This window comes from Furipterus horrens, unplaced genomic scaffold (genome assembly GCF_987537825.1).
Source record: "Furipterus horrens unplaced genomic scaffold, mFurHor1.1.pri manual_scaffold_2, whole genome shotgun sequence".
Taxonomy (NCBI): Eukaryota; Metazoa; Chordata; class Mammalia; order Chiroptera; family Furipteridae; genus Furipterus; species Furipterus horrens.
This window is the reverse complement of record NW_028327172.1, coordinates 77,859,489-77,881,577: the sequence shown is the minus strand read 5'-3', so window position 1 is coordinate 77,881,577 and position 22,089 is coordinate 77,859,489. Positions and strand designations below refer to the sequence as shown.

The 22,089-nt window shown below is 35.7% G+C and overlaps 1 protein-coding gene and 1 long non-coding RNA gene across 4 annotated transcripts in view; one reads left to right on the top strand and one right to left on the bottom strand.

Annotated features, from left to right (window-relative positions):
• Positions 1 to 22,089, bottom strand: part of LOC150018866 (uncharacterized) — a 121,318-nt gene that overhangs the window by 51,468 nt on the left and 47,761 nt on the right. The window lies entirely within an intron of this gene.
• The window catches only part of LOC150018867 (protein MFI-like), a 50,383-nt gene continuing 35,069 nt past the window's right edge, over positions 6,776 to 22,089 (top strand). For 2 of the 3 annotated variants that reach the window (XM_090267876.1, XM_090267878.1), the window contains exons 1-3: positions 6,791 to 6,840; positions 15,097 to 15,185; positions 21,243 to 21,335. In XM_090267876.1, the coding sequence (XP_090124002.1) occupies positions 15,105 to 15,185; positions 21,243 to 21,335 (174 nt within the window). In that variant the 5' untranslated portion in view covers positions 6,791 to 6,840; positions 15,097 to 15,104. Of the gene's footprint in view, positions 6,841 to 15,096; positions 15,186 to 21,242; positions 21,336 to 22,089 lie in introns of all 3 variants that reach the window. The other variant, XM_090267877.1, reaches the window with a different exon arrangement.

Sequence of the window (22,089 nt, the reverse complement as noted above, 5' to 3'; positions counted from 1 at the left end):
ACAAAGGCAGTTATCCACTCCTCACTGCGCCCCTACTCTGTTTCACTGGGTTGCATGGCTAAGATAAAAATTTGGAAATTTCCTCTGCCTTTTAGGATGAGGTCCATAATAAGATTTATAGCCCAGAAGTTCATTGCACACTCCTTGTAATACCACCAAATCAAGATTCAGTTATCTGAAGAACAATAACTGTACACACTCCCAATCTTACAATGTTTACTCCCCTAATTAAAATATTTACTTGATCTGTAAAACAATGTAGCCACTTTAGAGTAGTCATATCTGTTCATTTTTGAGGATCAATAAGAGTTTTCTTAACTAGATAAGAGCAAAATCACATTTAGGAACAATGTATTCAAAGCCAAGTATCCAAGGAAAACCAATACCCAAGTTTTTCAAATGCACAAGTGCACAGGTATAAAATAAAGGGCAAGCTGTTCTGAGACCAGACCTTAATGAATCAGTGTCCTATATACGGGTAACCCCCATATAACACGGTTGTTAGGTTCCTAACAAATGCTGTGTTACGCGAATCTGTGTTATACAAAACAAAGAACTAGTACAAAAAAGGGAGTTAGGTTCCAAATATTAAAAAAACATATTATTATATTTTTATAATTAAGAAAATATCTTTATTAAAGAAATTTTCATCAAAAGTATTACATATTAATATGAATTAAGTAATGTTTTCTTCTTCATCACTAAGCTTGATTAACCGAATGCGTTTTCTTTTTGACAAGATATCCTCATCCTCTGAACTTTCTTCAACATTATCTTGATTTCTATGTTCTACTTTTTGCAAAAAGAAATCTGTTATTTTAGATTGCTTGCTTTTAGCTGAGAGATCTTTATAAATTCATTATATGGTGCTAAGCACTTTTGAAGTTCTCTCTTAATCTTTGTGCTCCTTTCAGTGCAAGGATCTTCATTTAAGAATTATGACTAACTGTTCGGCCAAGTCTAGGCCTTTCTTTTCTCTTTTTAGAGTAAACTGATACAACGTATGCGCTCGAATGAAAAATTTTAAATGAATTATCTTTTGCTCTTAAAAGCTTTTATCACGTTCAGTATTGTACGGGGATTCCCCTAATTTTGTGTTACACAGGAGTTTTCCCCAATTTTCTAACCATGTTAGAGCGAAAGAGTGTTATAGAAGTACCATGTTATACAGGGGGATACCTGTATATTGTATGTGGAGTCTGGGTCTCATCAAAGCCAAGATATGGAAAGTTTGCCCTCCTGCATACCCCCCTGCCCTCCAACCCTGGGTCCTTCCTGATGGTATATTTTTAGAAGCATCTTAAAATTTTAAAGTTTATATAACCTGCAGCCAAGCAGTTTAAAGTGAGTCAAGATAAACCAGGCAGCCTCTGGGTGTGGAACAAAAAGGCTGTGCTAAGAAATTAAGTGGAGCACTTCACGAAATTCCATTGGGAGGGAGCACCCTTCATTTAGATAATCCTCCATTGTACCAACTCAGTCATAGCCTTTAAAAACAGTTAGTTTAAATGGCCTTCTGATTTGTTGACGTGAATATAATTTAGTAAAAACGGAATTACTAAAACATTCTTTCCTTTTTAGTTCACGTTACCTACAGTTAGTCATTCTTAACACTTCAACTTTCATAAAAATAAATCAGAATTTTGAAAGGAAGAGAGGGATGTAAGGATATGCAAGTAAATATAACTGCATTTGTCTAAATAAGCTACCACCATTTTTTGCAGCATTGTTTTTATTAATACATGTTGAAAACACCTTAAATAGTCATTAAGAAATTGGCTAAATAGTATTGGATACATCAAGGAATACAGTTGAAAATAATGGACCATCATGAAAGATTTCCATAATAGTGTTCAGTGAAAAAATCAAGTTTTTTCTGAAAAACATGTGTAATGTGCATCCATTTATGTAAAAAAATATATCCATGTGGTTGAAAGTTTGAAATGGTATTCACCAATATATGAGGAGGGGATGGAGAAAGGGAATGTATACTTTATGTGTTATACCTGTCTATGATATTTAAAATGTTTTTACTAGAAGTGTGTATCAGATTGTAAAATAAAGAAATGCAAACCTAGCAGAAGACAACAAATGCACGAAAAGATATACATAGGAAAATAAAATGGATATTTATATTTTCCATTATGCTGTTTTTGTATCTATGTCTAGAATTTTATATAAGTTAAAGTAAATTTTTTAAATAAAATTTTGAAAAACATTTTTAAAGAGATTGTAGCCACCTAGAGCCCTGGTATTTTTGTAACTGGATTGGTCTAATTTTAATTCCATTAAGTCTTCATGAGTAAAAGAACCAAAATTTCTATCACCACCATTCAATCCTTAATGAGTAGAAATCTAACATTAGAGGAAAAGATTGTTTTACTTGACACCATTACTTTTAGTTATTTCACTTGAAAATACAATTTGTGCGGTGTCTTATTCAAGTTGCCATTATAACAGATATACCATAGACTGGGTGGCTGAAACAGCTAATATTTATTTTTCACAGTTCTGGAAGCTGAAAGTCTAAGATCAGAGTGCTGATAGATCCAGTGTCTAATGAAAGCCTGCTTTCTGGTTTGCAGACTGACACCTTCTTATAAAGTGTGTCCCTTCTTATAAAGGCCCTAGTTCTTCATGGTAACTCCATCCTTGTGACCTAATTACCTCCCAAAGGCTCTGTCTTCAAATACCATCACATTGGGGATTCGGGTTTTAACACATTAGTTTAGGGAAGGTTGGGTACAAACTTTCCATCCATAGCAGGCAGGGAGAGGCAGATGCTCCCGTGTCATAATAAGGTCAAGGTAGAAGAAATATAAATTTCTTGTTTGTTGGGAAAGGAACTCATCCTCGTGGTGGTGAGGCATGCTTGACTTCAAATAGTTGAGGACAAAATCGCTAGAGTAAAAATCCTTTTTTTATGCTCAGAATCACAGTTTACCCTTTCTCAACTACGGGCGCTTATGCCAACCTCTTGTGTGGAAATTATGGATACCAAGATCAAAGTTAAATCTCTTCTAAGCCAAGTTCTCTCTGTAGGGCTGTGTGGAAAATGAAGTCACTAAACTACTCCGATAATAAACACTGCAACATTTCTTAGACACAAGGACAGTAAGAGACTGAGGTTTGTTTATTCTATAGGAAGAAATAACAAATCCAGGAAGTGGGCAGGTGGAGAGGAATATGCAGAGAGAAAAAAGTGAATTTTTTTGTGAGCTACCTCTTTCTATTTCACCCCCCACCCCCACCCCCCTTCAGTATACTTCGATACAATTTTGATGGTAAGCACCTGGATCTAGTGTCAGACTCTCCAGGTTTCAGGGCTCAGTGTTCCATCAGATCGCCCCTACAGACATCAACCACAAGTGAGGTCCCCAACCCATCCACACTTCTGCCTGACTGGCTACAGATTCAGGGGTTCCCATGACCGTTTCTCGGGTGCAACAATCCACTAGAACAACTCACAGAACCCAGGAAAATGCCATACTGAATTATTACAGTTTTATTTTTAAAGGATTCACAGCGGGCACGGTCTGGGAGGAAGCACAGAGCTTCCATGCCCTCTCCTTGGGGAGTCAGGGCACGTCACCCTCCCTGGATATCAGCGTGTTCACCAATCGGGACACTCCACTGAGCTTTGGTATCGAGTGTTTTTTTGGATCTCATTATGTGGGCATGACTGATTTAATCACGGGCCATGTAATTGAACTCAGTCTCCAGCCTTTCTCCTCTGCCAGGAGTTTGGACAGCTGAAAATCCCAACCTCTAATCATGTGCTTGGTGTTTCTGGTGACCAATTCTCATTCTGAAGCTATCTAGGGGCCACCATGAGTACCTCATTTTCTTTAAAAAAAGTTCTATCACTCAAGAAGTTCTAAGGGTTTTTGAAACTCTATATAAGGAACCAGAGTTAACGACCAGATATGTTCGTAACACCCCTAAGGGCCTGGAAACTTCGGACCCCCTGTATCATGAAGCTTGATGCTTGATGCAAGGGAATTATGTAGCCAGATTACTCTCAGTCTAGAAGGTTTGGAATAAATATCTGAGCCTCACAGTTAATATATGTATTAACCAAGCCCCATATAATTTAATTCAGAGCATGTGGTAAGAGGATACTTATAAATAGGCAGGAATAGGTCTCTCACTATGATTTCTAGGGATTACTATCCACACCTTTAATGTAAATTAATGGACAGTAATAAATACCACACTTCAAGGAAAAAAGGAAAGCTGTTACCCCTTCACACTGTAACCCCCTTAACTTTCTCTTCCCCAGAGAGTAACAAGAACCTCCTGTCATCATCGGTTTCACTAGTACCACTAGCACTGCAGCCATGAAACAGAGATCTGCCACCTGGGTGGGAACTAAATGAGTCCTCCATGGAAAATGGCTTGTCTTCTGCCCCATGTTCTTATTCAAAATCAAAGTGATTCACTAAGTGATTCCTTGATTTGGAATACTTTGGGGTGACATCAAGACTTGTGAAGGGGAAGAATATTATAACAAGGGTTCTGGTTACTACAAGGAAAGTTTTCTGTTCCCTCTGAATAACTCTAGAATGTGTATTAAGTATGATACAATAATAGATTTACATAGTTAAACCATCTGAGCCCACATCTTGATTTTTGTTCACTCACTCATTGCTACTAGCATTGTCAATTGATAAGCTCCTTTTAAGAAATGGAAATCCTTAACATGAGTCATGGGGATGAGAAAGACAGATTTCTGTGCAAAGAATTAGCTCTTCAAACTGCTAAACCTCATAACATGAGTATTGATGTCTGTTTGGAGGCCCTTCTGGCTTCCTCTAGGCCACTGCAGGACTTGTACATTTGACCCATACCCATTACTCATGTATGACAGTGGTTTTCTACTACATGAGATATTTATAAAAAGATCCCGTGCTCACATCCAAGAGTCATCTTATCCATTGTTTGGGTGTGTTCCAGTGCCAAAGCTGTAGAGGAGAGAAATGGTATGTAACTGTGACTCCTCTACCTCTGCACAAAATAGTTCCTCTTCTCATTTACTAATACATTTTGTTTCCTCATCTCTTGTCTTTGCCTTGTAACTGGAAGGCAAGAAAATAAATTTTATAAACATAATACTACATGTTGTATAATAAGAAAAATAAAAGAGAGAAAAAAAGACGAGAAGTAGAATAAGGATATGCAGAACAGAGGGAAGGAAGGGAGGAAGGAAGGAAGGAAGGAAGGGAGGGAGGGAGGAAGGAAGGAAGGAAGGAAGGAAGGAAGGAAGGGAGGGAGGGAGGAAGGAAGGAAGGAAGGAAGGAAGGAAGGAAAGATTTCTATAAAACCACCAAGAACTTTCTCTGAGTTGCATTTCCTGGTAAGGTATTCCTAGATTTAAACAGGTGTATATAAATGCTTAAATAGAAAACCTGATAGTTTGAATATTAATGATCCTTTGTAGCTACTTTAAAGAACAATACTTTTTTTAAAGAACTGAACAATGTTTACATGTATTAGAGCAGTAAAAAGAGGTCTGAGCCTATTACTAAGAAATTAGTGAATTCTTCTGAATCATAGTAGAGGCAAAATAATATGTGCTTTAATAGTAACTATTTTAATTTTTTAGTAATTCAGATAGGCATGTCACTAAAAATATGTAGGGCTTATTTTAAAAGTAATATATAAACAAGGTAGTGTTCCTTAAATGTATTTTTCTATTCCATTTCCTATGTTTAAAACTATTTTTTTCTGAATTACTTACTGGCTTAGTTTTATAATTTTAATTTTTTAAATTTTGGTAAAATATATTTACCATTTTAACCATATTTAAGAGTACAGTTCAGTGACATAAGTACCTTCATCGATGTGCATTTTTTTAGTTTTGAATTTTAAATTTTAGATAGTTTCTACTAGATTAAAATATTAAGTACAGGTATACATAATGTTTCCATGATTATATTTCTATAGTTTATTATTCATAGCTACTGTGTATTTATGCATCAAAGTAACTACATGAAAGGGAATGAAAGATCTCCCTTCATGCTTATTATGATTGTGATAATGAATTTAAAGAACTCTGGAAGCTCAGGGAATCACTAAATTCGCCTACAGGGAATTTCTTTAGAACAAATGTTTTTATTATACAGGGAAATTTTTCTTCTGGTGTTTATCCCCTAGTCCTTCATCTTTCTTACAAACTAATTATATTACATGCATGAGCATAGGAAGGAAATAGAGCTCGGCAGTTCCTGAACAAGATTATTCGACATTGCAACGATCATTGACAAACAAAACGATTGCCAAAATGTGAGATATTTAAATTTAAGAGAATCAAACTGGCTTTAGATCTTCAGTAGTGATATAGTTTGTTTATCTAGAAATTCATTTAAGAAGTCATATGTTTTCACCTAAAATCGGTTTATGGTTAACCAGCTGAATAGCTTCAATTTATAAGTATCAGTCGACGTGTCACTTATTTCTGGATCCTGAGCAAGACTTGTCAAATTACTGGTAAGATCAGTTTTCTTATTTACAAATGAATAAATTAATTAAATAGAGAAGAGTTCCCTGTATTTCTCCAAAATCTTGAAAATCTTGGTTGAAGTGACCGGAATTTATAATATATTTAGTTCAATTCCGCAGAAAAATCACTTTCGTTTCTCTTCTAAAAACTTTCGCCTGAAAACCTCCGACAATCACAAGGAGGGCTCTCAAGGGTGGAGAAAACATCAGAGTCGAGGGGCGGGGTCAAGAGGCGGGGCTAAGGATCAGGCCAGGAAGAACGGAACTAGAATTACGTCACTCCCGTTTGCGTTTCTTTACGGAGGACGGAAGGCAGCCCAGGTCAGCGGCGATTGGCAGGTGACGTGATGGCGTTCCCCCGCCCCTCTCAGTCTGTACCACTTGTCGTTAGGGAAGCTGCTTTCAGCCTACTCTGTTTCAGAGACCTAAATGCCGCTTGCCTTTGAGGTCTGCACTCTATACAACCCTTTAAGGGAGTTTCCTTTCTCTGCAGCCCCCACTAGGCCTTCTGCCTGTCCTTAGTGTTGCCCAGGATTAATCCCTTCCGCCGCGCTTCCTCTCCTCGCCCTGGGTGAACAGGCGTCGCTCTGGCTGGAAATAGCTACCGGCCCATCTGCGCGCTCCCAGTTTTCATTCCCCGCACCTCTGCTAGGATACTGTTTCGTCCACCTTCGGCCGAGGGGGAAATACATGTTAATCTACCTCACTTTTTTTCTGTTCCACCTATGGAATGGTTTTCCGTTTTTCCATTTATTTATTTACAGATGGAAAAGGGAAAGGCGTTTTTAAGGAGTAGTAGTAGTTCTTCATCTGTTATTGATAATAAAAAATCACATAAAAAAAGGAAAAGCGAAACTAAAGATCACGAAACAATTCTTTATTCAATAAAACAGTAGAAGAAACGAAGTGGGAAGTATAGGTTCATATGTCAGTGTATTAATTTTAATAATTTTCAACTTTTAAAGTAAATGGAACGGAGCCTATCTTGTAGGCTTTTTCTCATGAAGCTTGAATGGATTAGCGGAGCCATATGTTTGAAGTTACTGATTTGGGACAGACAAAACTCTTATCTCAAAATATGCATGAAAACCTTTTATTACCTAAACAGTAGTTTGACAGTACTTTTTAGTATCTTAGGATTTATGAAGTGTTCTCACATTGGTTTATTTATTTGGAGCCCTGAAATAACTATATGACATCCATCTTGTTATCTGAGGGCCTAAACTGTCCTTAACTCCCTTTTCTTCCTTGGACCTTGTCCTCAAACCTACTCTAAAGACATTTACCCTTCAGTTTCTCTTTTTTACAATTTAATTTCTCCCTCACTACTAGATCATACCCAACAACACCTTAACATGCGTTATCTCCCATATTAAAAAAATAATCCTTTGAATCCATGTCCGCCATCTAGCAACCACCCCATGTCTCTGCTCCCTAACTGAACTCCACAGAATTGTAACTATTCTCAATTTTTTCGACTTCCCTACTTCCTCAACCATCCCTTGCTACTCCACGGAAACGATACCTACCAAGGACACCATTAATTTTATCTGGCCAAATCTATTTTATTCTCAATTTACTTGACCTTCCAGCTGCTTTTGACACAACTGAGCATGTTCTTTCTTGAAATAATATGGAACTTAATTATTCCTTAATAATGGGAAAGACTCATTTCTGAATCAGGTAATTTTGAATACTGGAAGATATTTCATCAATATTTTGAGCTATTCATACCGTAATGGTGACATACAAGTCAGTGTGCATTAACATTTTCATTGTTACTTTCTTAAATCTAGACGACCAACCAAAAATAAATCAAGCCCAGATTTGTGGTATTTCCAGATTCCTGTGATGTAAATATTATCATCCTGGCCCTATTCCAAGCTACAGTCATGGCCTCAGTAATTGGGAAGAGATGTGTAGCAGTGCACTGTCATGAAATGTTTCCACCACGTAGAGATCAGTAGATAATACGCAGAGACCAATAGTTCTAAATTGCGGGTGATTTTGCTCCCCAGAAAACATTTGGCAATGTCTTGAGATATTTTTGGTTGGTTGTCACAACTGTGCTAATGGCATCTGGAGGGTAGAGACATGAGGTTCTGCTAAGCTTCCTATCATGCATAGGACAACTGCCACAACAAATCCAGCCCAAACTATCAATAGTGCCACTGTTGAGAAACCTTGCAATAAACATAAATAACCTCAAGAAAATAAGTAGAAGTAAAATAAAGTGATGGGGAGAAAAAACTTTAATCTGTAAGGTTCTGTGATTGAAGCCTGCAGATTTAACTGACAAAAGACAGATTAACAGGAGAAAAGGTATAAAATTTTTATTTGATGTTAATGTATATTTTAACTTTTCATGCACATAGAAAGGAAAATGAGAACCCAAAGAGGCTGTTAGTGTTATATACCATTTAACAAATGGAGATAAGTTTGTGAAGTGACAAGACATAGGAAGGGAGGTTTGGGAGTAAACTACTGGAAGATAAGGGTTATTTGAATAAGGTTCATTTGTGCAGACTCACCTCAGTGCCAGTGATACTAGTCATTTTCTTCCTCGTGGTATGGGAAAGGAAAGGGGGAACACCTTCACAAAGGGAAATTACCTCCTTCTTTTAGGCAGCTTATCACAGGGTAGAGAGCTTTTCCTACATCTGCTGTTTCTCAATTATCTTTAGCTCAAAATATGTCTAAGTGGCCTATTTGGGGATGGAATATTCTGATCCCCAGTAATAGTAAAATAATTAGTAACTGATGAGTTTTGAGTATTTATTACCTTTATTTAATTGTAAGTTTAAATAATTTAATTTTTAATAATGATTGTGTTTAAAAACCAGCTCTGAAATTCTTGAAAGTTTAAAATTTGGTTTTACTGAGCCAGTACAAGCCAGTTCCATCCCACTACACAAACCATGCCACTCAATATCCCATATAATTACACCCTGACCCTGCCTACTTTTTTTACCTTATCTACCACACCTCTGTCTCTTCTCTAAGCTCCAATGACAGATTTTCTTTTTCTCTTTTTTTTTCCTTTCAGCCACTTTTCTGTCATTGCCTGTTTGCATCATGAAAAGTAATGTCTCCTCATTAGGCCTTCTCTGACTACTGCTGAAGTACTCCTGTCATTCTTTATTCCACTACTGTGTTTTTTCTTCTTCATTGCACATATACTTCTTTTGGTCCTTATCCTTATATTTTAAATAACATATTATTCTATTTATTATTGATTTCTCTTAGATTTACCTATTTCTAATAACCTCCTACAATATAAACTGAGAATTTAGCTCTCATACCAAACCACCACAATACACATATATGTGTACATACACTCATCCCCTACCCTCATCTTCCTAATTTAAGAAAAAAAACCCTGCCATAACACCGAATAGGTTCCAAAAACTTAACTTCATACAGTGTAAGTTTGCGTTATTACAAAATAATAAATATCCAGGGTAAGGCTGCATTGGAAACAGGAGCAAGTCACCAACCATGTTATAGCCAAATTCACATTATCATGGGTGCTATCATAGGGTATAGTAGGGTGCTCATTGTCTCAGGCTGTGAAAGAATTCACAAACAGAAGAAAAAGCAGACAGCAGTTTTTATTCACTTTCCAAGAGGGAAAGGAGCCTGTGTGAAGAGATACACTAGCAGTGAAAAGTTGGGGCTGTGAGTTTTTATTGGGTAATAAAGGGGGAGGGGGATGGAGCTGGGTAGTCATGGCAATTGTTGTAAATTAGGAGATTTCTCCTGATTGTGCAGGCTTCAGTTTGTTCTGCTGCTATCTTTGGGAACACGGTTGAGGTCTCTGGTCTCGCATGTCTTATTTGTGTAGATTTTAAAACACTTGCGTGGGGTATCTCCCAGAAGGGATGCTTTTCAGTAATCTCTCAAATCCTGGGACTAGAGGCTCAGGGAAACAACAGTTAATTATGCCTGATAGGCTCGAGGGAAGATAGCTAGCTAGCTCTGGTAAAGAGTGCCTGAAAGAGACCTATTTTTTGTTCTTTCAGGTATGTAATTATGGTGTATTGCTGCCATTGCATCATACATTTTGGTATTGTATAATTATTCATGGCTGAGCCATAGTAATCGCTTTTTTTGTTTTCTTTTGCCTGCTTTCAGAGTGATACTTAAACACGGGTCAGCTATTACTCTGGTCTAACCCACCAGTAGCTTCCCATCACACTTAAAATAAAATTCTAACTTTTTACAAAGGTGCTATGTAATCTGTTATCCCACTACATAACTGCTTTTATCTCTTATCTTCCCTCTGGTAGTCCAAGCCACACAGGCCTTCCTGTGCCAGCTTCCTGTTTCATTGCCTTTGCACTTGATATTCTATCTGCCTAGAAAGCTCTTTGGATATGTAAATAGCTCACTCCATTTTGGTTTCTTAAACAATAATGAAGTAACATAATATGTAGAACTTTTAGCCTCCTTTGTCACTTACTGTATTAGTCCCCAATAAATATTTATTTAAAATGCTTTTTGATCACTGCATGATATTAAAGAAATGTTAAAATTTGATTCTGATTTCCAACACACATCATACTAAGCCAGTCTAAACAATGAGATGGAAACAACAGTAAAAACAAGATCCTTAAGCAAGATTAAGACCCTTCCAAGTGGGGTCTGATATATATAGAGTATCAGGTATTGGTATCAGGTATCAGTTGCTAGAAGGTTAAGCAGATACTATTGACATTACAGGAAACCAGCTGAATGAAATTCCTGGGCCTAATCTCAAGACTACACTTTAGAGCAATTTTCAGTGGTGGATAACCTTTTTAAAATTATTTACCAATGTGTTGCAGACCTTTTGTAAAATAAAATAAGAATGAATTACTAGAGAAAGAAAAAAATAAAGATATATGAACTATAAGCCCACTGACCATGTGTTTGTGCCCCACAGCAATGTCAAATTGCTGTAAAATTTTCTAACTCTCAATTTCTTTATCTCACCGGGAAACATAAAGTTCAGAGATTGATGTAGGTCTGTGGAGAACACTCAAAGGAGCACAATTTTAGAGAGCCACCTACAAGAGCTGCACACCAACCCACTTAAATTTTCAGGTCAAGCCTGCAATGAATTGTTCTCTTGCTGGTGACAAACTAATTTTTAGAAATTCATATTATTATTCTAGTAGTACATGTTCATTATAGAAGTAATAAAAAATAGACATTTTAAATTCCTCCTTAATTCTATCACCATTGTTAACATGATATTCATAATTATACCTACATAGTTATACACACACATATTTGAATAGGGGAGGGGGAAGCTATCACAGGAAGGTGTTTAACAAGCTGCTCTTTAAGAGATGCACATTATGATATGAAACATTTTACATATCAGTGTGTACATTTACAGCATCATTTAATATTTTCATAGGATTCTATTGTATGAATGCATCATTTACTTAACCAATCTCCTATTCCGTCAGCTGGCAAATATCTATTGATCACCTACTCTTCTAGAAATGCGATATGTAGTAATAAGCAAGAAATGAGTATGCCTTAAGCAAACTAACATTGTAGGGGGGTGAGGTAGATAATAAACATGTTCAACAAATACACATAAAAAGGCTACTGATTTGTCAGCACCTAACAACCTTTAGCTTTCATTTCATAAGTGGAAAGCAGGTGTGTGCAGGAAGCCAGCGTGAAATTTTTTAAGTCAAAGTACCCAATTAAACGGGTTCAGAATGTTTACACAATTAACATAAAATTTTAAAACCCAGTTTTTAATTTTTACCTACAAAATTGAGGATGTATTTGGGGAAATTACGTAATCTTTATGAATTAGCACTAATGCTGTCTCTGCTATCTCTCACACATGTACACTGCTTTATACCTTAAATCACTAAGTATGATAACGAGAATAAGATCATAATTTAATTATTGCAAAAAATATTAAAAGATCCACAATAGTCCTGATGTCCCATTTATGTTTAATGATTCACTTTTGTAAAATCTAGAAGTTAAACACTCATAGGATGTTTATAAGTGTAAATCAATATTTTCGTGGACAGTGTGGCTTTGTCAAAATCTTAATGTGTATAAATTTTAATGTAATTACATATATCTTAACTACATGCACATTGTAAAAACAAAATTACACAGTATAATAGAGTATATTGGGGGGAAAAATCTCATTTTCATTCCTTAAGCCAATCCCCTTAGTCACCCTGGTCGCTCCCCTGAGACTATCACTTAGCAATTTCAGGTATCCCCTTCCAGAGAGAGTCAATGTTAAATATATGTCATAGCAATTTCAGTTCTAAAAATCTAACAAAAATAGTTCTACATATATACAAATTGATGTATAAGAGTATTCATTTTGTATGTGTAACAGCAAAATATAGAAACAATCACAATGTCCAATAGTAAAGTATTAACAAGTTATGACATACCCATATTTAGGAATACTGTGCACCTATAAAAAGAATGAGGAAGATCTATATGTATTAACTTGGAAAAGCCTCTAACACATATTGTTAGGTTAAAAAAAAACAAAATAAGTATCATTTTATCACATTAATGCAAACAATCCTGTATGATGGGTGTGCACATGTGTATATATAACATACATAACCATGTACACAAATACACCTCTCAAGAAAGGACTGGCCTAGAAGAAATGGAGGATTTTTCACTCTACTGTTCTATATTGTTTGAAATGTTTACTACAAGAATGTATTTATTATTTATATAATAACTTTTAAAGTAAATAAATCTAAGCAATAATATGAGTGATTTTGGATTTTAAACAGTAATGAGATGTTAAGTAGGGAATATTTGCATATTTTTCAGATATTTAAATATTATCTTGATTCTTTGGTTATTTGTGAATACCAAATACCTGTATCCTGTATGTTGACCAGTGACAAAGAATTGGACAGGAAAATATAAGAGTAATGAATCTTCATCATAAAGGCCACATTACAAACAACAAATCAAAAAGAAATGACAAGATTTGGCTACCATTGATTGGTCAAAAAATGAATAATAAAGTTAGAACTTTATCACAAAAAAAGTAATGATCAAGGTAACCATGTTTCAAAATTCAGTATAATTATTTTTCTATTTTTTCCTCACATTTTAAAATAAAAATTCAGATATGATTTTTAAAGTTATGATAAATCTCAGATGGCAAAGCTATCTTCTGTATTTATCTCTTTTTTTAAAGATGTTATTTATTTACTTTCAGAGAGAGGGGAAGGGAGGGAGAAAGGAAGAGAAACATCAATGTGTCAGAGATACATTGATGGGTTGTGTGTCACATGCCCCCTACTAGGGAATCGTCTGCAACCCAGGCATGTGCCCTGAATGGGAATCCAACCTGGGACCTTGCAGTTTGCAGGCCAGCGCTCAATGCACTGAGAAACACCAGGCTGTATTTATGTCTTTTAGTGACAGAAACAGCGAGTGTCTTAAAAATTATTAAAATTGATTATCACACTATTCACCAAAAAAAATTTTTCCTGAAGTGTTCTGAAATACACAAACTACACGTTGTTTCTTCTCCACCTGCTGGCTAGAAAGAGTATATCTTGAAATACTATCCCTTGATCAAAACTGACAAATCTTTTAAGCCTCAAATATCATTCCTTACTATTATTTGCACCAATAGTTATTTGTAAATTGAGAATAATTGTGTTTAAAGTGTTCATTATATCAAACTTTTTATCCCAAATAGTGTACATTCATTGTTCTTATATTTGAAAATAGTTTGTATAATAATAGGTATGATTTATTGAATGGTTACAAATGGCCCAGAAAGTACACTAAATGCTTTACCTATGTTATCTGACTTATTCCCCACAATTCTATGAAGTAGGTACTATGAGTCCCCATACTTTACAGATGAGGAAACTGAAGTTGGAAAAAGTTAAATAACATACAAGATCGCACAACTAAGTGTAAGGTAGTATATGTTAATATTTAAACTCCAATACTACTTCAGACCCAAAGATTCACTCTATATCCCCATGCCTCCTATATTATTAAAAATATTTGAAGAAAAAAAAGTAAGATGGTTTTTCATAGAGCACTTTCTTCCTACTCTTAAAAATGTCAGCTTTTAAAACTCAGCAATATACTGTTGGAAGAAAGTATCTAGTTCTAAGATTCCAAATAATTTTTAGCATCAAAAGAGAAAAAAGTTAAAGACATTATATATATGTATATATGTTTTACTTTCATTTTTCATAATAAATGGCATATCTTTTAGACAGTTTTTCTGTTTGGTCTCTGTCTTCCTAAATATAATGCACATATTAGTAGATGTATGTTATGTGTTTAAATGCTTCAGGGCTTTGGGATTTGTAAATCCTTTTAGAGTTAGCATTTTTACAAGTAAAATTCAGAATTTAAAAATTTAAAGCAACATTTACTCACGTGGTTAGGACTATGATAAAGCATCTCAGAACCATATTGCTACTGTAAATTTAATGTGACATTATTTATACATTATTTCCTTCATTCATACAAGTTTCTATTTAATTTTCATTGCATTCTAGTGACAGTTTCATAATGGAGTAAAGAATTTTAAATATAACCACTTTTCTTATTTTCTTTCAGGACTTTAAATGCCTTGGATACAAGAACTGGAATTTACAAAGAGGGATAGAGCTGCCAGAGTCATTCAGAAGGCCTGGAAAAGATTCCTTGTGAGGATTATTTTACAACTTTATTGAGATATAACTTAGATATAAAGTTCCCCTGTTTAAAGTGTACATTACAGTAGTTTTTAGTATATCTACAAAGTGGTATACAACCCTTTGCTTTAAAAGCACACATTTTAAAAAGTTTCAAAGAGATCATTAATTAATCATCTCATTAGCCTCACAAATATTTTTATGGTGTTCCTGAACTGGGCCAGGCACTTTGATGACAGCTACTGTCAATGAAAGTATCACTAATTGGATCATTTGGATTTCACCCCTAAAAACTTTATTTCTTGACTTTGGGATCAGGTTCGTGAGCAGGTGTTAGGGGTACATTCACTCATTAAGTATAAATTCAGTACCTACTCTTGAGGACTTAAAGTTCAATAATACACCACACCTGGGTTAATGTAGTAGTTTCTTATCATTCTCTAATGTGGGTAGAGCTCGTCTTCTTATCCAGTAAAGAATATTCCAGGTAGATTTATCTGGTTAGGTGAGAGCCAAGACCAAAATGACTTCACTCTTTTCTCTCTGATAGCAGCAGCTCTCTGTCTGCTTGATAATTTTGTGTGAAATGGTATGGCTCTGTTTCTAGCACACAAGAATATCTTGGTATCAGTTAATCAAGTTTTGCAAAGTAGCTTCCATTATTTGCCTCTACTGCCTTTATGAAAGACATAAAACCTATTCTGGGGGTAACTATTGATTTTCAACACTAAAATAACTTTTTCCTTAAAATCTGTTCCTTTCATGGTTTCAGTGAGCATACTTGTCACCTAGGCTTAAGCTTTGTAACTTCCCTTATATTGAAATCCAATGAGCCACATGCCTTCATTTTCCTGGCACTGTGCTAGCAATTTAGAATACTTCTTTGCCCTTAAGGAGCTTCAGTAGAGAGAGCATGTATATAAACAAACAAGTTGTGTGTGTGTGTGTGTGTGTGTGTGTGTGTTAACAAGATGGTAGACTGAGCACACATTTTCACTTGCTCTTCCTCCAAAACTCCATAGAAATAACAACATACCGAGACTTAATCTATAAAAGAAAGGAGTTTGTGATCAAGTAAATTTTATCTCATTTATGGAAAACCAAAACAGATTGTAGCATCCTGTTAAACAAACTGTGTAGAAAATTTACCTAGGTACACTTCAAAGGGGCTCCAGTGAGAGAGCTGGTTTGCCATTGGGACCCTAGAAAGAATATCAGTTAGGAGTTGGCAATTTAAAAGGCTTGGAAGAAAATGAGTGGAGACCTGGGGGCTGATTGAAGGTCTATACATGGAACAACTGTACCATGTGTCTCCACTCTCACTTGAAGACCAAAACCTGCAGGTAGATAGATATTTAACATTAGTCAAAAGTCTGTCGGTAGATGGGATATATAACATTAAGAGAGAGAAAAAACCCTGCAGGCTTATTTCTAAAAAAAAACAAAACATTAAATGAGCTATCTGGTAAAGCTATTTCTAGCATGGACTTGACACTCCACATAAAAACCCTCTTAATTTTAGTACTTGAGAGTCACCCTGGCTATTTGACCACCCCTCTGTAAGAAAGCCTATTGATTAACTTATTCCATTCACATCACAAAGCTCCCAGGCAATCTTCCCATTCATCAGTGTGAACAGTGGGAAAATAGGAGACTATACAAAAGCACAGGATACTTGCTCCCTAGAAGAACTGACACACTTTCATTTTTAATGATCTTGTACCATATAAGTCACCGATGGACTGCATATGTGACAGTGGTATACCATATAGCCTAAGTGTATAGTGTGCTGTGCATCCAGGTTTGTGCAAGTACACTCTATGATGTTTGCACAATGATGAAATTGCCTAATGATGCATTTTTCAAAATGTATTTCTGTTGTTAAGTGGCACATGACTGTATTAATGGACAACCAAGGATCAGCTGACACTTAAGAAAAAAACAATGCTATAAAAACAAAAAGAAACAGAAAGAAAACAAACAAACCTGAAGGATTACTTTAAAAATGGCAATTAATTCAAATTAGATCAGTGTGGTAAATGGCTCTAAGAGGGATGTATCTGGTATGTAGAAGATATGTCTGCAAAGTTGGACTTAAAAAGTGGTTAGAAACTCTGAAAAAGGGCTAACCATGAATGTCATGGTTCAAGTATAATGCAAATTAAAATAGTTCTAATATATAAAGAGAATATATTTTATCTTGATTCTAGATATATTCTACTTCAAGTATCCCAATGGGTGACTTCTAAATAAGGATGCACATAGTTTTAGCATATTACATGGTCTTATAGGTGAATAATTTGCATATGATAGTAATGTAAATGTAGGTTTTCCTATAATTTTAAAATTTTTTATCAAAGTAATATATTTCTTTAATATAAGTAAAACAATCTAAAGCGTATACCAAAAAGCAAGTCTTTTATGCCACCTCACTCTTTTTTCACCTTCAAACCCTAAAAGCAGCCACCAAAACTAAATTTTGGATCTTCTATTAGTTAGTTTCATGCTTCTAAATAATATGCTTGTATAATTATTTTTTATTTATCAACTTTAGAAGTGATCTATTGACTTTCTGAAAAGGTAGGGTATTTATCTTACTTATCTTTTACAACCCTGCTTATCTCCCTTGCTGGTATCATAAATTATTATTTTTCAGTTCCTCTACTTGTTACCTTATTGCTTTAAAAAATATTTAAACTGCCCTGACCAGTGCAGCTCAGTTGGTTGGGTGTTGTTCTGCATAGTGAAAGGTTGCTGGTTCAATTCCTGGTCAGGGCACATGCCTGGGTTGCACTGGTCCTCCCAGTTGGGGCGCATACAAGAGGCAACCTATCGAGAGGCCACCAATCACATACGAGAGGAAACATAGTAATGTTTCTCTCTCACCTCAATGTTTCTGGCCCTCTCCTCCCTTCCCTCCTCTCACTCTAAAAATAAATGAGTAAAATCTTTTTAAAAAAGAATATTTAAAATTTTATTTTTTGTTCCATCATGCTAACATAGGATTATTTGACAGCTTATATATGTTGAGGTTATATATATCCCTACCCTTTTCCTCACATATCCTCCCAATATTCTAAACACCAAGTTTCATCCTCTCTACTACTATATTTCAAACTCACCTGGAACAATTTTTCATATACCCTTAATACAAGCCCCCTATTGAATATATGTATTGCAAATATATGACACTGCAAAAGAAACTAATAAAGCTCCAATAACTGATCCTAAAGAAATAGAGATCTCTGAACCGTCTGACAAAGAATTCAGAATAATCCTCTTAAAGAAGTTCATTGAATTACAAGTTTATATAACTATTAGTGTGCACCTTGGTGAAGCATTTCTTCTGTGGTACTAATGCTTTTATGTACAGAGCCCAAAGGTACAAGAGAGGAAGCAAAATTTTCACTAGTGGATCATTAGGGGTAAAATTGAGAGGAAGCCATTTTTATTTCCACCCCTTGATTCTCAGCCTCGTAAGTGCTGGCTGTGGGAGAAATTACAGCATATGTTGGTTATTGATTCAGATCATATACTATAACATGGTGGACATCACTCTAATCTGAAAAGTTTATCTCTGAAACTCTAACTGTAACGGAGTCTGTAAAATGCCATTCCAACATTCTTTCAGGTCAGTTGGTTTAGGGCAGTGCTTTTCAACATTTTTCTTCTCATGGGGCACATAAACTAATAGCTGAAATTCTGCAGCACACCAAAAATATATTTTTCAGATCTGACAACAATAGGTATAATTTTGATTCATTCATACTAGACAGCTGTTATGTTGGTTGTTGTCATTTTTTTGATAATCTAAGGGGAAAGAGGTCAGTGCACCTGACTAAATAATCAGGTATTGCATGTTTTAAAAATTCTTGCAGCACAGCAGAGTGCTATAGCACACTGATTGAAAATCACTGGTTTAGGGTGACAGGAAATAAGGTAATTTCAGTGACTTTCATTAAGTATGGGCCCACTGATGTACTATATTTGCTGTGAAGCAATTTCTCTGATCAGAAGCAATGTTATGGGGAACTATGACAATGAAGGTGGCATTTTGAAAGTCTCCAGATGGTGGTTTTTGTGTGCACACAAAAGGGAAAAGTATCACTTCCAGTGAGAATAAAGTGTTGCCCCTTCTGTGGTGGAACTAGTCGATGTGCCACATGGAAGCTGGCTAATGACCCCAAGGAATGATGTCATATCAGGGGCTCAGTGTTAGTCTCTCTTGTGGCAAAGTGGACACTCAGTAGTGGCAGTGGCCAGAGATAGTGAGTAGACATCCATGTTACTGAGCCCATGAATAACCTACATTTTTGCCTTATGGTCACGTTGTTCATGAGCCCATTGGGCAATGAGAGCAATGGCTAGGAACAATGACTGACTGACTCCAAAGAACTAGTCACTTTGTCTGCATAATTATTAAAGTTCTGCTTTGCTGAGATTGCTGTTTGGTGAGCATCCACATGGGACACAAATGCACTTGGTGTATATTTGGAGGTGAGTGGTTTGACCTCTTTTCCATTCCTTCTTGTCACCAATCTTCTAACCATTTTTTTCCAAATTCCTGACCACCCAGCCAAACCATCAGTCACTGCACATCTGTAGATCTGTACCTCTGGTCATCTTTCTTTCCAGGTACAATATACAGCCATTTATGCTACTTGAGGTCCTGTCCCTTGGAAGAATTTGTCTTCATTCCTGTCCTTTAGGGCCACCTCTGAGTGAAGTCAAAGTATATGTGGAATTTCCTATAGGTCACACTTTGAATTTCACCTCTTGAGGCCTGCTAGGGCTTGACTTTGATCAATAGAATACAGAATAAACGATACTATATGACTTACAATCTAAGGCCTTAAGAAGCCTTGCAACTTCTACTTTCTCTCTCTTTGGTACTTTGAAACCTCCATGCTGTGAAGAAATGCACACTGGAAGTATATGTAGAGAGAGAGGCCAAACCACCCCAGATGTTCTAACATTCCAAGCTGAAGTCCCACGTATGTATGTGAGACCATATTAAATCACCCAGCTCCAGCTGATCTGGCAGCTGACTACAGCCATGTACCTGAGTCCAAGCAAGACCAGTAGAAGTTCCCTGTCAACCCACAGAAAGCAGTTGTTGCTTTAAGTCACTAAGTTTGTGGGTGGTCTGATACAGTAATCTACATATTTAGAAGATCCTATCCAGATTTTAAATCACCATATTTTTTAATGCTCAATTTTGGGTTTTATTTAGGGGAAAGTATATCTTTTTTCAGAATGCATATTATCTGTGTTGATGGTGGCTGCATCATCTTCCACAAGCAATTGCAATGGCACCTCAGATTGTGATATTGGTGCTGATTTGTCTTAACATAAGCAAGCTGGGGAGAGGGAGTTTACCAAGAGTTATTTAGGATTTTTTTTTTTTTGATGAAATAGGGTATGAGGAGAAGGTTACCAAAGAAATTGTTTTCCATGTTTGGAGAACTTTTTGACTAAATTTGCACTAATATGAAAAGTAGATAGGGTTTGTAAATCAGTGGAATTACTTACAGGAATGAAAAGGATTCTGTATTGATAATAATAGATAATATTTATTGAGTGCTTTCTTGTACCAGGAGTTGTTCTGAGTGCTTTACAACTATTAACGCACTCATTTTTAACCATAGCTGTATGAGATAGCTACTATCATTCCTGTATTTTAGACATGAAGCTGAGCAGAGAGGTTAAGCAACTTGTCCAGGGTCATACAGCTGGTAAGTACTAACAGTTGAACCTGACCATATTATGCCGTAGTCGATATTCTTAATCACTAGGCTGTATTTTATCTTTCTCCTAGATTAGTCTGGAGTATACAGAAGTGACCCAACCAAAGTTCTGGATGTTCTATTTATAATTGCTAGTGATACAATTACAAACTTAAGGGTAAAACTCTTTGTGAGAATAATACCAACATTCCTTGGCTTGTCAAAGGAAACCCTGAGTGGATAATATTCTAAAACCTAGTTTTCATATATAATATCTATTTTATGATTTTTTTCTCATTTTTCCCAGTTTTGACCATAAAATTTTATGTGTTTGAACCTTTAGAATGTCACTATATTCCAACACTTTAAAAGTTTGATTAACATAAGAAGACAAGGGGAACCACAGCAGATAGTAAGATTTATTAATCCTAAGGAGGTAAGAACATTATTTTTTAAAATTTTCTTTTAGATTTTATTTATTTATTTTTAGAGTGGGGAAAGGGAGGGAGAAAGAGAGGGAGGAAAATATTGATGTATGAGAGAAACATCAATTGATTGCCTCTCGCATGCACCTCAACTGGGGATCTGGTTCACAACCTAGGCCTGTGCCCTGACTGGGATTGGAACCAGTGACCTTTCACTTTGCAGGATGATGCCCAACCAACTAGGCCATGCCAGCCAGGGCAAGAATATTATTTTTTGATACAGCATCATTTTTTCTTTCTTAAAATTGTGAAGCTACTTTATAAACTCAATGTGATTGTATTTGTTCCTTTTAAAAACTTATTGAAGTATTAAACACATATAAAAATTTCTTATACATAAATTTATAACTCAGTGAGTCATTACAAGCAAACCCTTGTGTAACCATTAACCAGATTCTTAGTGTGGCCAGAAGTTTGTTGATTTTACTGATCTTTTCAAGGAACCAGCTTTTAGTTTATTTCATTTTCTCTTTTCAATTTCACTGATTTCTGTTCTATTTTTCATCTCATGTCTTCTCCCTACTTTTGACTTAATTCATTTTCTTTTTCTAGTTTCTTAAGGTGGAAGCTTAGATTATTGATTTCAGATCTTTGTTTTCTAATATATGCATTCAATGCTGTATATTGTCCTCTAAGCACTATGCTGCATCTCACAAATTTGGTAAGTTGTAGTTTCTTTTCATTTATTTTAAAATATTTTAAAAT